Consider the following 14,796-nt stretch of genomic DNA (forward strand, 5'->3'; position numbering starts at 1 on the left):
GTCAGCGTCATGTATTGCCAATGATCAGTGGGCGGATCAGCCATCTTCCATTTTGACAGCAAGTCAAACAAGGCTGAGAAGCCACGTGGCCAGGAACGATTTCGGCACAACCAACTAAGACGAACGTGAGCGATTAAGCTGTTTGTAGAACTGTGCTGAATGAGGAGCCATCGAGCAATCTGGGAACAGTGCAGTTGGCATGGTCCAATCGTGTTTCAGAGGGTGGCATGGCATAGAGCTACGGGTGCAGCACATTCGTGTTTGGAGGGGTGGCAGGGCGATGGTTGAGAGGCACATGGAGAAGGCTGGAAAGTGAGTGCACGGCGGCTGTTGGGGCAGTGGGCCATTGTTTGGCGGCTCAGATTTCTCGTTTCCTTTTTTTCTTTTCAAGGATTTTGCATTTCACTACTTTTCGGCACGGACACAGCAGCCAGACTTCATCGTTATAACCGATAATGCGGCATCAGGGCATTGTAGTAAGTGGGTTATTTCACCTCAGGAAAGCATACAAAAGTTGACTGTGCAGCAGCTTCTCATTGTTATATGGAACCAATATATTGTTAAAACTGGTATCGTTATAAGTGGGTTCGGCTGTACCCATAGAAATACATGGGCTCATTAGAAAATGCATGTGAAAGCTTATCGTAGGGGTGGCCCAGCTGAAATTTCGTTGTGGGCCGACTTGAAATTGGGGGGTATGCCAACGTAAAACTTCGGGGGAAGGCCAGCGTGAAATTTAGAGGTGGGCCAACTTAAGTTTGGATGTGAGCCAAATTGAAGTTTGGACATAGGCCAAGTTGAAATTGAGGGATGACCCAATCTTAATTTGGGGATCAGCCAAGCTGGAATCTTGGGGTGGGCTAGCGTAAATTTGGGGGTATACTTGAAATACATGAATTTGGGGTAACTTGAAATTCGGAGGTGAGTTAACTTGAAATTTCCGGGTGGGCCAACTGAAATTTGAGGGTATAATTACATATACTTATACAACTCCAGTGAAGTTTCTGCGTTCATTTTTATAACCACTTAGCCAAAGTAAAATATTGTTGCGGTTCATCATTAAAGAAATGGATACTTTACTACTTTACCCAAGTGTTTCGTTCTTCTCTGCAGGAGGCCACTTTCTGGGGTAGAGGCCACTGAAATTGTGCCTTCAAAGGGGGGCTTTGAGGATGACTTTGCGGAAAACACAGCTGTGTTGGCGCTGTGCACAGCGAGGACTGCATCCAGTGCCCCTGCTACTGCACCGGTGACAGTTGCGAATACTGCACTGTGGAGCAGCTCGCTCTCCGAAACAGACTCGGACCAGGGCCTGAGCCCAACACGTAGTCCCCTGCGACGCAAAACACGGCGCCTTCTTGAGAGGCAAGTGCTCGGGCTGGACCTGGATCCAAATTCGCAAAATGCTTTCACAAGTGCTCTCTACCATTGGTCTGTCTCACTTTCCTGCGCTTAACAGGTGCTAAGCGTGCTACATTAGTTCTGCAACACGACCTGGCAACAAATTGAAGTGGAGGGGTTTTCTGTAAGTGTCCCTCTAGTGGGCACGTCCATTTCGTGTGCTGCTGAACTTGTGATTGGCTGAGCTGGGGTTCGTGTCAAAAGGAGACAGGCACTTCAGCCAATCCGCACTTCAGTACCAGACAAAATGGACATGTCCACTAGATGGACACTTCCAGAATATGCCCCCCAGTTGTTCAGTGTTCCTCCATTGGTTGTACAGTGGAACATTGTTGGTACGATTCCGTTACGCACAATTTCCTGGTGCGAACATTCGCAATTGAGAACACAAAAATGACCGAATCGAGTTATGGTAATTTTTTACCAGTTCCCAAAAAACACAATTTTTCAGCACCAATGTTCAGTACATCGCACAACTGTGATCGTAGGACACGTTTTCTGGCTGCTAGATCCCATGTAAACAAGAAAAGGTGCTAGGCACGCGCAATTCTGAACGGTAGCCACCCACTACATCAGCTTCCTCAGTATTCACCTGCCGTCTCACATGAAAACGCCGCCGCGCACTCAGTTTCTTATTCCAGTACCAGCAGGTCTCCTCCTGGGGCATCGCACACCACATTCACAGCTATCGCTGCCGAACCTCTTGCAATAAGCATTTTCACCTATCTGTTTTACAGCGCGTGGGGTGTAGTGTAGGTGGTAGCATGCCAGCTCGATTTTGTTTTGGTTTCCTGTCACCGTCTTAAAACACTACACAATAGGAAAACAACAAAATGTGCCTTGGGCCGCCGAAGCTCCACCAGCTCGACACGTATCGGCGTCTCGTACCTCGCGCACAATGATTTCCACAATGCTTCGCATTATGTAGATGTCAACTACAGTTGAGTCTGTAAAATTTTTTATTCACTTCAGATCGTGTGTATTTTTTCGATTAGTACATTTTTCTGGCGTTTGTTCTAAATCATATGAACGAGGTTTAACTGCATATACACAGCTTTGAGGGAACATCCAGAGCATGCCAAGCATTACAGAAACACGTGTCAGAATTGGTGCTTTTTTAACATCTGCAGGCGTGGGTCAAATGCTTCCCTGACACTGGATCTCAACAAGGCAAGTCAGAATGGCCGGATCAGCCCAAATGGTGGGAAAGACAGGTGAGCTAAATCTGGCCATCTGCTCCTTTTTCCTTCCACTGAATGTCGCATAAAAGATGGTACTACATGTGCATGGCTCTTTCAGGTAAACCACAGGCCTGTTTGTATTCTATCATCGTATTGAGGTGGCAATTTGTGGTGAATTTAATTGCATGGTATGTTTGCATGCCGATTTCATTCAGAATGCAGTGAATTCTGCAATTACGTACCTGATCGTAATGTGGCACAACTACACTCTAAGCAGTACTATGCACTACTGGGAAAATACAATGGCATGTTTTTGTATATGCACCGCCACCAATAAATAAATAAATGGACACCACAGTGAATGTTGCCTAACATATACTCTTTGAGGTTTGTTTTTCTTTTATTTTTTTCAAGGCAGAGTGAAAAACAACTCTGATTCCCCCCCACACAACCATGTAATAGAGCACAGGCCATACCAAGCAGCACTTAAAAACTTCGGTAGAGAGCACTGTGACAGAGCGGACAATGTATTCACTTGTCGAGATTTCTCTGATGTACACGTAAGTCTGCATAACAGTCTACTGTGTGAGAACCGGCTCTGCTTCATTGAAACACGGTGCCCACTGCTAGGTGGTGCCAACCATGTCGTGCAATATGTGTGCTGTACACGTGCATGTTTTCTGGCAGACTGCATCTGCATTTTGTGGGATCATCTATGGAGCAAGCTGTCTTTGTGCTGACGCTGCTCGTGGTCATGCACGTGCTGCACAATCGGGGTGCATAACTTGTTGAGCCCACTGGCTCAACTGTGACACGCTGTGGTCAATGTTTGTTATTTCCACATTCAACGCACATTTGGACCAATCCCACTTAAGTAGGTGAGAGAGAATGGCAGCGCGGTTGGGTTATAAACAATTAAGAGCATGCAGTACACTTCCAACTACGTCCTACGCCATACACGCTGCTGCTCAAAAAGGTGCGGTGGCTTATTGCGAGAGGGTTGGCAGTGGTAAGTTGCACCAGGGTGTCTACTAACCAGGAAAACCGGGAATTCTCAGGGATTTTGGGTAGTCTGAAAAAACTCGGGGAATTTGTGCTTCTATCAGGGAAAATTAGCGGTAATTTTGTTGAAAGGGTCGAAAGTCGCGGTAATGCTGGCTCGAGTAATAGACAAGAATTGTAATGAATCATCTTTGACCCCCTGCCGTCGGCTGGAGGAGTTGCCAGTGTACAGTCAACGACCGGCTTTCCGGATGCCCGATAATTCGGATGGTTTCGCGCCACCACCTACGTGGTGGACTGTATCAGAACGTCTGAAATTTTGAACGCAAGAACCCTTCGTCGTCCGATTTTCCGGACTTTTTGCCGTGACCGCAGGTCCGAAACGGCATTAATCAAAGCCACCACCGCTGCCGTTTTGATTACCTCGCCACCTGGAACTAGCGCTCTCGCACGCAGATCCGCTGGAAGCTGTAGCCACCACTGAGGCAACGCTAGGCCTAACTGCTTAGACGTTTGCTACTAAGCTTCTTACCATTGGGCGCCATGTTTTTCATTGAAAGAATTCGCCTCTGTCAGCAATGCCATTGACTCCACCTCTGTGGCCCTCGCAATTGGCTTCGAAACTCGGCAAGCACTGTGCGTTGCATAACCCCGGTTCCCGAAAGTCAGCTTCACCTCACTACAGAAACGTTACTTGGTGAGGCATACACAAAAGTATTGCGGTGAAGCATAACAAGCGTGGGAAGGGGCAATTGCCACGGGACACAGTATGTGTTTAATTATACGCACGTGCACCCGGTATCTTCTGTCACAGTACAAGCACCAATATGCCTAATAAGTGTACCGAGAGGCCTTCAGAGCTTTTTCGAATGTGCCTGTGGCGGTTTGAGCCCTTAAGGGCAGTAATATGCATGCATTCATTTTTTCCAACTGGCCAATTTTTCGTACGTTATCGCGGCCCCTAGGGACCAAGAAGATGCTTCGAATGGTCCGCGGGGTGAACGGGTGACAGCAGGAGGACAAGAACAGAAGACCTACGCATTGATGAATGAACAGGAAAGGAAGTGTGCTGCGGCCGCCTTGAAGAAGCTTGAGCTCAAAAAAACAAAGTTTTAGCTGACGCCAAGGTGCAGGTGACCCTCATACAAACCAAAATAAACTCTTTATAGCAGTGAAGCACAACACTGAGGCATCATACGGGGGCTGAGAGTATGTCAGGACAGTTGAGGTTGATTTACGACCCGCTGCGAGAGAATCCCAATTATGACAAAGTTTGGGCCTCATACCACTGAGCTTGCTATCAGTTGATAGAAATAGCTCATATTCGAAAATACTTGCTTCTGTATGCGTCTCCTTTTTATTTGTATTTCAGTATGTCCGACTTGATTTGCAATTTTTTTTAAGACATTTTATTTGCTACGCATTTTACTAACCCCTCCCTTCTATTCTCTTTTTGAATAATATAAACACTACTCCTTAGTGTTCAAACTGGATTAAGTCTTTTTTTTTTTTTTTCACATGCTTGCTAGAGAGGGACAGCATCAGGTGACATGGTTACCCGTCTTGACATAGAACATAGTTCTGCGTTGTTCAGGGAAACTTGCAAAGGCACTCAGGGAAAACCTGGAAAACTCGGGGAATTTGGAAATGTCAACTTGGCAGACACCCTGGTTGCACAGCTGTGCCTGTCTGTGGCTGTACACTTGAACTCGTTAATAACAAACTCGAAAGTTCTGTGAAATGTGGTCGTTATATCAGTAGTTCGTTATATATGGTCTCGCCCTTAAAAATGCTCAAAAGTTAACCGCACTGAAGCTGGCGTCAGCAGCTACAATTCAGCAGCACTTTGGTCTGAAAACAATATTTTCAGTTTTATTTTGTTCCCGGCGCATTTACGCTCCTAGCGGTAAATTTACATTAAGAATGTCTATCTAAAGAACGAAATGTAGCATTGTATAGCTCTTTCAAAACAACGCTCGGTTCAGATCTCCCGTCATTTTGAAACTGGAAATGCAGCCGCCATTTCTTTTTTTTTTTGGGGGGGGGGGGAGAGCTTCTGATATGTTTTACTACCAGAATATATATGCAGTAAAACCTTGTTAATTCGGTCCCCGTTAATTTGGTTAATTTGGACACGCCGTCTGGTCCTGTCAAACATGTACATAACCCTACGGCATAAAACTCCCATTAATTCGGACATATATGTTCGTACTTCGTTTAATTCGGACAGTTCGCGGAGCTCAGAGGCACGTGAGGCATATAGGATCGGGTGGCACTAGGGAGTGTTCACATTGCACCGCGAGCGATGGTGTCTCCGATTAGCATAGAGTTTCTCATTATATTGACAAGTGAACTTGTTTATCTTTTACGGGTGAGCGCTTTTACCGTCTAAGAAATGTTATCGCTCAGCGCAGGATGCGTCTACATGTATCAGAAGGTTCTAGAATGTTATCGATGCTTCTATCCACTGTCTGTTGTCCCCGAACCTTGTGTAATCTGATTGCATGCATGTGCTACGCGAATGGCGTAGAAGTTTGTGGAAGGCAGGCGGGCCCCAGCGATTACTTCGGAACATTCGACGACTGATCTATAAAAGGCGACGCGCTTGACTTGCTGATCAGATTTTCGACGATCGCCGACTGTGTTCGCCGTTTTCGTTGAGCATTGAGTGTAGCCTGTTTTTCTGGGCTAAGATTCACCCGATAAAGTTTCTCCATTCACAGTTTTCTTGCTGTGTCCTCAACCGTCACTACCACGTGACAATATTACCTAGAGGGAAATCTGGCGCTGCTGCACTGTGGTATGCATGGGAATGTCGGTATATTGTGCCTTCGGATTGGCATCATTCTTGGAAAGCCAGGACACCTTGAAGCACCATTCTGTCTGTCACAATGATTCATTTTCTACTAAAACAGCACGTAAAAGCTGTTTTAGCTTTATTATTACACAAAAACATGTTTCGTTTAACTATGAGAACTTGTTATTGCGTGTACAATTATATGATACATAGAAATATCAGCGGGCCGCTAAAGTTGGAGAACAGACGACAAGATTCGCTCTCGCTTTGAAACAGTTTGTCGTCTGTTCTTGCTTTTCTTCGCTTAATCATGCATTGTAGGTGAGTAAAGATCTAATATGCGTGAATTGAAACATATAATGAAGATTTTACTTTAACAACGCGTTATTTCTGTAACACTAGCCAACACGAGCCTCGCAGACACATTCCCATGCCGGCATGGCGCCCCTTAAGAAACTCCCATAGACGGTGGTGCCAGATTTCTCTCTAAGTGTTATAGTGAGAAACTCTCTGCTGATTAGTGTGCACTGATCTCAAAGGCCACGCTTGCATGTGCTGGGAGTGCCAAAAGGCTGGAAATACGTCAAGGCTGCCATGTTTACTTTATTGCTACATAATAGACAAACTTATGTCTCAAAAAACATGGTGGCAATGACATACTTCTGGCTTTGCAGTCGCTTTTGGTGCTTGGCACTACCTCTGCATCGCTATAGTTATCGGCATGGTAGTTATCGGTCTATGCTAGCAACCCTAATCTATACATACATGTTTTTTTTTCATTGTATTGCTGTCCATCATTTCCGACATTGTCTTTTGCTTGTGCAGTTGCGTGGTTGTGGAGTTGTGCAGTCTTTTTTTTTCATTATCATTTTTTTCATTTCTTGGTTTGCGTCAGGTGCGTGTGCGAGGATGGTGGAACTTTTATTTTTGTGTGTGTGTGTGTGTGTGTGTGTTAAATTTTGTTTGCGCTTTTCTTTTTTCCGTTTATACTTTCTTTTTCTCGACATCGTGCGTGTACTTGGTGCTTCATTGCCGCTCCTAGCCACGCCACCATGTGCTCTCGTGCCCCACCGAAGCAAGCAAAGTATGAGGCGAAGGTGGCAGCGAAAGTAGAAATATTGAAAGCCGTGAAGGCAGGAGTGCCTCGGCAGGTCATAATTAATAAATTCAACTTGAAGATATGCATGCGTAGCACTTACGTGAAAAATGAAGCGGGGATTCTTCAGGCGTACGACAGCGATAAGTTCGCTGACAACAGGAAGAGACTGCGAATGGCAGCGCACCCGAAACTTGAAGAAGCATTGTTAAGATGGATTGCCGATTCGCGTGACACACAGCTGCCTCTGAGTGGCCCCCTTATCTGTGAGCAGGCCGAAAAGTATGCGCTGAAGCTCAGCATCGAAGACCAAGGCATCGGAAGTCTGGACCAACCGATTTAAAAAAAGACACGGCCTGGTCTTCTGAAGCGTGTGTGGCGAGAAGGAGGCTGTGAATGAAGGCATTGTCAAAGATTGAAGGACCAGATTACCCGCACACCTAGCCGATTATGATGCTTGCGACATTTTAAACGCAGATGAGATGGCCCTCTTCTACAAAGCCCTGCCGGATAAAACGATCACATTTAAGAGGGACCCTTGCGTTGGCACTAAACAAAGCAAGGACAGAATAATAGTTTTGCAGGCTGCTAACATGACCGGCACGGAGCGGCTACCGCTATTGATAATCGGCAAAGCAGAAAAGCCTAGATGCTTCAAAAGCATAAAGAAACTTCCCGTAGACTGTCATCGAAAGGCATGGATGACCTCAGCGATATTTCAGGCCTGGCTGCGCAAACTCGACCGCCACTTTTGTGCAAAATCGTGCAAAGCGCTAATTGTTCTAGATAACTGTAGTGCGCACAGTAATGTGTCAGGGCTGAGAAACATACAGCTGCTTTTTTTGCCACCTAACACAATGTCTTCCCTGCAGCCTCTGGATCAGGGAATTATTCAGTATGTGAAAGGCTGATACAGAAGAGATGTTCTTGAGGGCATGTTGCTCTGTATGGAGGCAAAGAAAAAAATATGATGTAACTCTGCTCAGTGCAATGCACATGGTGGCACATGTGTGGAGCAACACGCCGCCCGCAGTAATTGCGAACTGCTTCCGACATGGCGGCTTTGCCCGTGACGGTGATTCTTTGGAAGCCGGGGACGCGGACGTCAACCAAAACGCCGAGGAAGATGACAGTCGCTTCGACAGACTTCTGCCTCCAGATGTCCCGCAGGAGGAATACATCCACATCGATAGTCACATTGCCAGTCGCCTCAACGACGTCGAAATACTGGATGTACTAGGCAACGAAGAGCCCAACTCTGATAGCAAAAATGCGCCCATCATAGATGCATGTGAAGCGCCGCGCCATGCTGCTAAAGAGGCCGATGACGCCCTTAAGGTTTTGAAGTACATCTGTGTCATTTCTCCCGACAGTCTGCATGGACTGCACCACCTACAAGAACTCCGAAAAATTGTGCTTTCCACGCAAATTTCTCGTGCGCACTGAGCAACAATAGCCAGCTATTTCATGAAGTAAAGGTATGTTGATGTTTTAGGCATTTTTTTAGTTATTACTGTCGAAACCTCTTTAATTCGACAGTCGGTTAATTCGGACATTTTCTCCGTTCCCGTGAAATCTGAATTAACGGGGTTTTACTGTAGTCGACTCTCGTTAATGCAAACACGCTTAATTTGAACTTCCGATTTATTCAAACTGATGCCTTGGTCCCATCAAAGTTATGTGTATTCCAATGGCCGAAAACACCCAGTAATTTGAACGTGCAAGCATTTGTGATGGTTAATTCGAACATACCGCGCTCCGACAATGTTCTCGGCAGCGCGCCAAATCACATGGCGGCACCTCCGACCAGCATTGCTCTTACCCTGCCATAGAGGAAAAGCTTAGGAAAGACCCCTCAACGTCGCGCGCGATGAAAAGAAAAGGAAACTGTACTGGAAATTTTACCGTCTCTCAAATGGCAAGTTCGCTGATTCTGCGTCGCGCCGCAATGCCCCAGCTGCACTAGCGGCAAACGTGCGCTGTGGGAGGAATTGGTCCTGGGCCGATTTTTCGTGGCTCGCCGCGGCGGCAAGCAAGCCACTAGCGGAGGGTACCAATAAGAATTGCCCCTACAGTGACGTACGCGCGGAAAACAGGTGTCATGCAGACCCACCCAACCGCTCTCTTCGTACTCGGGTCTAGTTCAGCTGAGCTGCTTGTTTCGCGCTATCATCTGCTCGCGTCTGCTCTCGCTTGTTCTTGTTTTGGTTGGCTTGGTTTGGTCTCATTCCTGCTTGTTTCTCTATATTGACGAGTCTAAACCGAGACGTCCCAATGAAAAGGTTGTTGGAGACAGTGCACCATATATGATTCTGTACGACAAAACAGACCCTGAATACAAGGACCTGAAGGCCACACCTAGTACCTCATTCTCCTTGTCTTTTGAACACGGCGCCGCCGCAACAGAAGGCAGTGCACTAACATGAATATGATCAGTGGAAACGACTTCGTCATCTTGATAGGACATTGATCGCGTTAAGAACATCAACACAGTGCCGATCTGTCAGCAGACGAAGGAAAAAGCACACGAGCACACAGAGGGAAACAGCGGCAGAGGCCCAGTCCGGCCTTGGCAACTCCGATGCTTCGGTGGCAGTCTTAGGTGGCAGAGGTAATTAGTGCCATCCATCAAGCTGGCAGGAAAACAAATCCTCTTTCCCCCCGCTCATCTTCACAACTACCACTCCCCTCTCCCTCCTTCTCAACTCTCTCATATCTCCCTCACCTTTGACGGTCTCTGCGTGTGGCGCCTCTATGCTGGCGCCAGCTTGCTCCTTGAATTTTCGTTTTCTGTAGTTATTGGGAAGCAAGCGTTGGGATGGGGGCAGTTTCATAGTCCTGAATCACTGTATGCTTGCGCGCCGTAGTATTTCACGACTCGCACCATTTGTGCATCATGCTACGATGCACGGATGCTTCAAGAACATGTCCTTCCTTTAATTTGAACAAATTTTCAGGCCCCTTCGAGTTTGAATTATCGAGTTTCGACTCTATTTACTTACCAGGCACCCGCTTCAGATCTGTCATTTCAAAACTGGAAGCGCACCCGCCGTGGTTGCTCAGTGGCTATGGTGTTAGGCTGCTGAGCATGAGGTCGCGGGATCGAATCCCAGCCACGGCGGCCGCATTTCGATGGGGGCGAAATGCAAGAACACCCGTGTACTTGGATTTAGGTGCACGTTAAAGAACCCCAGGTGGTCAAAATTTCTGAAGTCCTCCATTACAGCGTGCCTCATAATCAGATAATGGTTTTGGCATGTAAAACCCCATAATTTTTTTAACTGGAAGTGCAGCCGCTATTTTTATTTGATAGCTTGTGATATGCAGTTAAACCTCGATATAACGAACTTCAATATAACAAAATTCTTGATATAATGGAGTACTAAACTTTTCATAACCTCTTGTCTATAGAACACCATGTATTTAGAACCTCATTATAACAAAGTGTGTTTGTATGCGATTTCAATATAAAAAAAAATTTTCTTTCGCAGCAAAGGAATGCCAAGACAATAAATGGAAACCTCTGCTGACACAGATGGACAAATGATTGCAAAAGGCTGCTTGCAAACGCACCTCTGAAATTGCACGTGGCGCGACAAGAGCAACTGCCGAAGTGAATTCGCTTCATGTTCCGTATAATGTTCAAGGGAGATAAGATCCTATCGTGCCCCGCGCACTTTATGCTTTAGGTGTGAGTGAAAGCATGCAAGGGTGAGAAAGAAAGGTGGTGCTTTCATGCCTGAATGCCGCCTCCTCGTACAGCAAAGATAAAGAGGGGAAGGGGAGCAAGTTTGCGCTAACGTGATCAAGCGCGTGCAAGGAGCAGTGTGGGTCAGGGGGGTCGGGGGTAAGTTGGCACGCATCGTGATTCCTGGCGCCTGTCTCAGCCATGGCTGCGTGTGGCTGTAAGGGCGGCTGAGTGCATATGCAGCCGTGAACACTGCTTCAGAAGTAATCCACTGCGTGTGCAAAGGGTGGGTGTGCCAATAAGGCATGGCATCATGTAAGCTGTCTTCCTGCATGTTTACTTGGCGGTTACGTAATTTAGGCTTCGGTGATTTGCTGGAGTGAGAGGCAGACAAAGCATTTGCTCCCCGCTTTCAGCGCTTTTCATGTGGCGTTGTCCCAGTGCGGGCAATGCTATGAGCCACTGGGGTAGAGTGCACGCAAAAGCATGACTGGCTTCGCTTAATTTGTACCGCCGATTTGAAGATATTGTCGACGTGGCATGTAACCGTATCATTCATCGCCGACTCCCAAATTCATCAAAATGAATTGTTTTCTCATTCAGATTTGTTTTTTTCGATTGCCTGATAATTCTGAAAATTCCGCAACCCCTTTCAGTGTAAGAAAAAATCGATCGGCGACTGTACTTATTTGCATAAAACGTCGACTTTCAATATAACAAAGCAAATTGCCAATTTTACCTACTTCATTATATCGAGGTTTAACTGTATTTTACTACCGGCGGGACGTGACTGCACAAGGGAGTGAAGCATTCTAGTTGGCCGCAAGCGTAAACTTTGGAAAATGCTGCAGGATGCCACCGTTCTGCTGAGGTCTCATACATCGTGGTCTCAGCATTATGACTGCATGTCAGCCACAAAAGAGCCCTAAAATTATGTTATCTATGTCGCATCGGGCTAAAAAAATGCAAGTTTGAATGATCGAATGTCACCACGAACCGTTATCAGCAATCAGCAACCCGCAAATGAAGTGCCGGCCAAACCTTCACCCCTCATAACGGCATAGTAATTTCCTATCCCATGCAACCTTGCGTGACATTAGTGCGTGCTGCAGTGTTCTCACTGACTCAAAGCGCTTGAATATCGACAGAAACAACAGGAACACTTTTTCCAAATACTAGTTTAAATAGGCATAATACACGTAGTGCCATACAGACAATTGTGCAAAAACGAAAGTGCGACCGTCGTGGCAACTAATATCTAACCAGTGCACACGCCAGTGTGTGCCTTGCGCTATGCTGTTTATACGGTCCACGTTCTCCTTAGAGGCATGCCTTGAAAGCGAGTAATCATGGAGTGACTGGAGTGACCTTCTTCGCCGCTTCCAAAATCGATGCCCAGTGACGGCTCACTCATGTCGAAGGTCATATCATCGTCCGGTTGGTCTAGAGTGGGCACCGAGCTGCTGTGCGCGCAGTTTGGTCTCGTTCCTGGGCTTGGGTACTTCGTGTGCTCCCTCTTTTTATCATGACTGGGCTTGAAGCGCTTGTTGTAGCAGTATGGCGATTTAAAAAATTTTCGTTTTATCTGAAAGTAGATATAATTGGCAGGGTTGGAAAATCGTAAATGCACTGAAATGTGGTCATTATAAACAATAGGCTGTTATATCTGGCATTGTTATATATGGATTTGACTATATTTTTTGCTGAGACCGCTACCACGTCTCCGTGTATTTCTGATGCTTTCTGTATAGGCATCACCACATCCATGGTTATCTGGAATCGCTGGTGGACTGGTTCAACTTCCCAAAATGGCATTGGATATTTTGCAGCACGGTGTGGTGTCAGCCAGACCATGAGTCAAAGTGGCAAGCTAGCCACTTTGTGACAAAAATTAATCATGGTATGCTCTCAATCGTAGCGTGCTAACTGTATATTAAGCTGTCAGCCATTATGGAGACTGGATCATAGATTTGTGGCAGCTGTGAACTTTTTAAAAGATTTAAGTGAGTTTGTCAGGGTCTTACTATAAACCGCTCCTTTATATCGTCTTGAGCGATGCAGATCTGAAACTGTAATTTGCTCTGTCAGGACAGTGCCACCTTTCTGTCCCGTAGAGAAACGTGCACTTTTCTTTTGGCATCCACGCAGATGATGGTTACTTCTATGTAATTGGAAGTGTGGCGTTAGCCCATTGCAAAATTGGCTCTTTTGTTTTGGCCGTTTCTCTGTTAGTGGTGCTCTGTATGCACGGAGTGCCATAGTGTCATGTGGCTTCACAAACCCATCATGTGCCTCCAGGTGCCAGGACCCATATTTGCGGCGAGCAAGTCGACGTTTGACACGTGCCCAACTACAAGCCTGCCTCTCCAATGTGGCAGCCCTGCACTCAGAGTTCTGGGTATGACTGAGCAGCATTCTTGTTAATAACTGTTTTCTCTGGGGCTGGCTGCCATCAGCATTCTTATTTTTAAGATTTTGACCCAGTCGTGCAGCTTGTCGTTTCCTTTGTGACTGTCGGATCACGCTCAATGTCCCACAGCTTCACGAGCACTACTATAAGAGATGCCTTATTGAGGGAAGTCACCGGGAAAAAAGATAAGTAACGTACGGTCAACCACAATATATTACGGAACACGAGATCTGAGAAAAAGTTGAATATCTGAGCAGCCTCACAACGCAGCATAGTATTTGCATTTACAGCCTTGGCTAGTATATGTGAACAACATTGTGATGTTTGGTTTTACTGACTACTGCTAAGGCTGCTCAGAAATTGGAACATTTTCTGAGATCCTGCAGTCCATAAACTTTTGTGATTGACTGTACTTGCGTAGATATGAAGGAACGATATATGTAGGTTTGCATCATGGGATTTGGTGGTAACATTAAGTCTCATCTTTTAATTTAGTGAAATATGATGTACAGCAGACTTCCATTAATTTGACCCGGCTTTTAATTCGGATAATTCAGTTTTCCAGTTAATTAAATCCAGACCGAAGGTCCCGGCCAGTGCCCATACATTTTTATGGGTCCATACTTTCATTATTTCAATCCTGAAACTGGCCTTTGCTGGATAATTTGAGCTTAGCCAGTCAGCATGCGAGTGCCTGACCTCTATGATGACCCCGCTGAGCGGAAGCGTCTGTCTTGGCGAAGCCTAGGGGACAGTGAATGTGTTGAACACATGTCATCTCCTGTCGAAAATGCCTCTTTTCGGCCTGCCATAGGAAGATTTTGAAGAAAATTAACTGTAGCTCACAATGTCTGATTACGCTTGCCCCCCGCCCCCCTCCTCCTCCACTTCCAAAGAAAATTGTGCCGAAAATTGCCTGCACAGGGCAATCAGATACGAAACTATAGCTGTCTTTGCTGCATTCGTAGGCTTTATGCATAACACAGCTGTATAAGCAAACTGGCCACCATTGTGCAACACATATTAGACCTTTGGCCATTTTTCTTGCTGCAAAGTCAGGTGCATGTTAAATTTCTACTGTAGTTAGGAGCTCTAATGCCATTTCTATGTTAGTTTTCTACATTGGACACAAAGATAATAGGCACGAGTTTGATTGGGGCTGCGTTAGAACCAGGCCAATGCTTCCAAATGAATCAGTAGTGTGTTCTTGTGTTTTTTCTG

At 46.1% G+C, this 14,796-nt stretch overlaps 1 protein-coding gene across 4 annotated transcripts in view; it reads left to right on the forward strand.

The window, feature by feature from the left end:
• Positions 1-14,796, forward strand: part of LOC142580091 (tyrosine-protein phosphatase non-receptor type 7-like) — a 166,977-nt gene that overhangs the window by 67,722 nt on the left and 84,459 nt on the right. For 3 of the 4 annotated variants that reach the window (XM_075690869.1, XM_075690871.1, XM_075690870.1), the window contains exons 5-7: positions 1,114-1,365; positions 2,532-2,615; positions 13,464-13,563. In XM_075690869.1, the coding sequence (XP_075546984.1) occupies positions 1,114-1,365; positions 2,532-2,615; positions 13,464-13,563 (436 nt within the window). The remainder of the gene's footprint in view (positions 1-1,113; positions 1,366-2,531; positions 2,616-13,463; positions 13,564-14,796) is intronic. The other variant, XM_075690872.1, reaches the window with a different exon arrangement.

Source organism: Dermacentor variabilis, chromosome 4, assembly GCF_050947875.1.
Source record: "Dermacentor variabilis isolate Ectoservices chromosome 4, ASM5094787v1, whole genome shotgun sequence".
NCBI classification, from domain to species: domain Eukaryota; kingdom Metazoa; phylum Arthropoda; class Arachnida; order Ixodida; family Ixodidae; genus Dermacentor; species Dermacentor variabilis.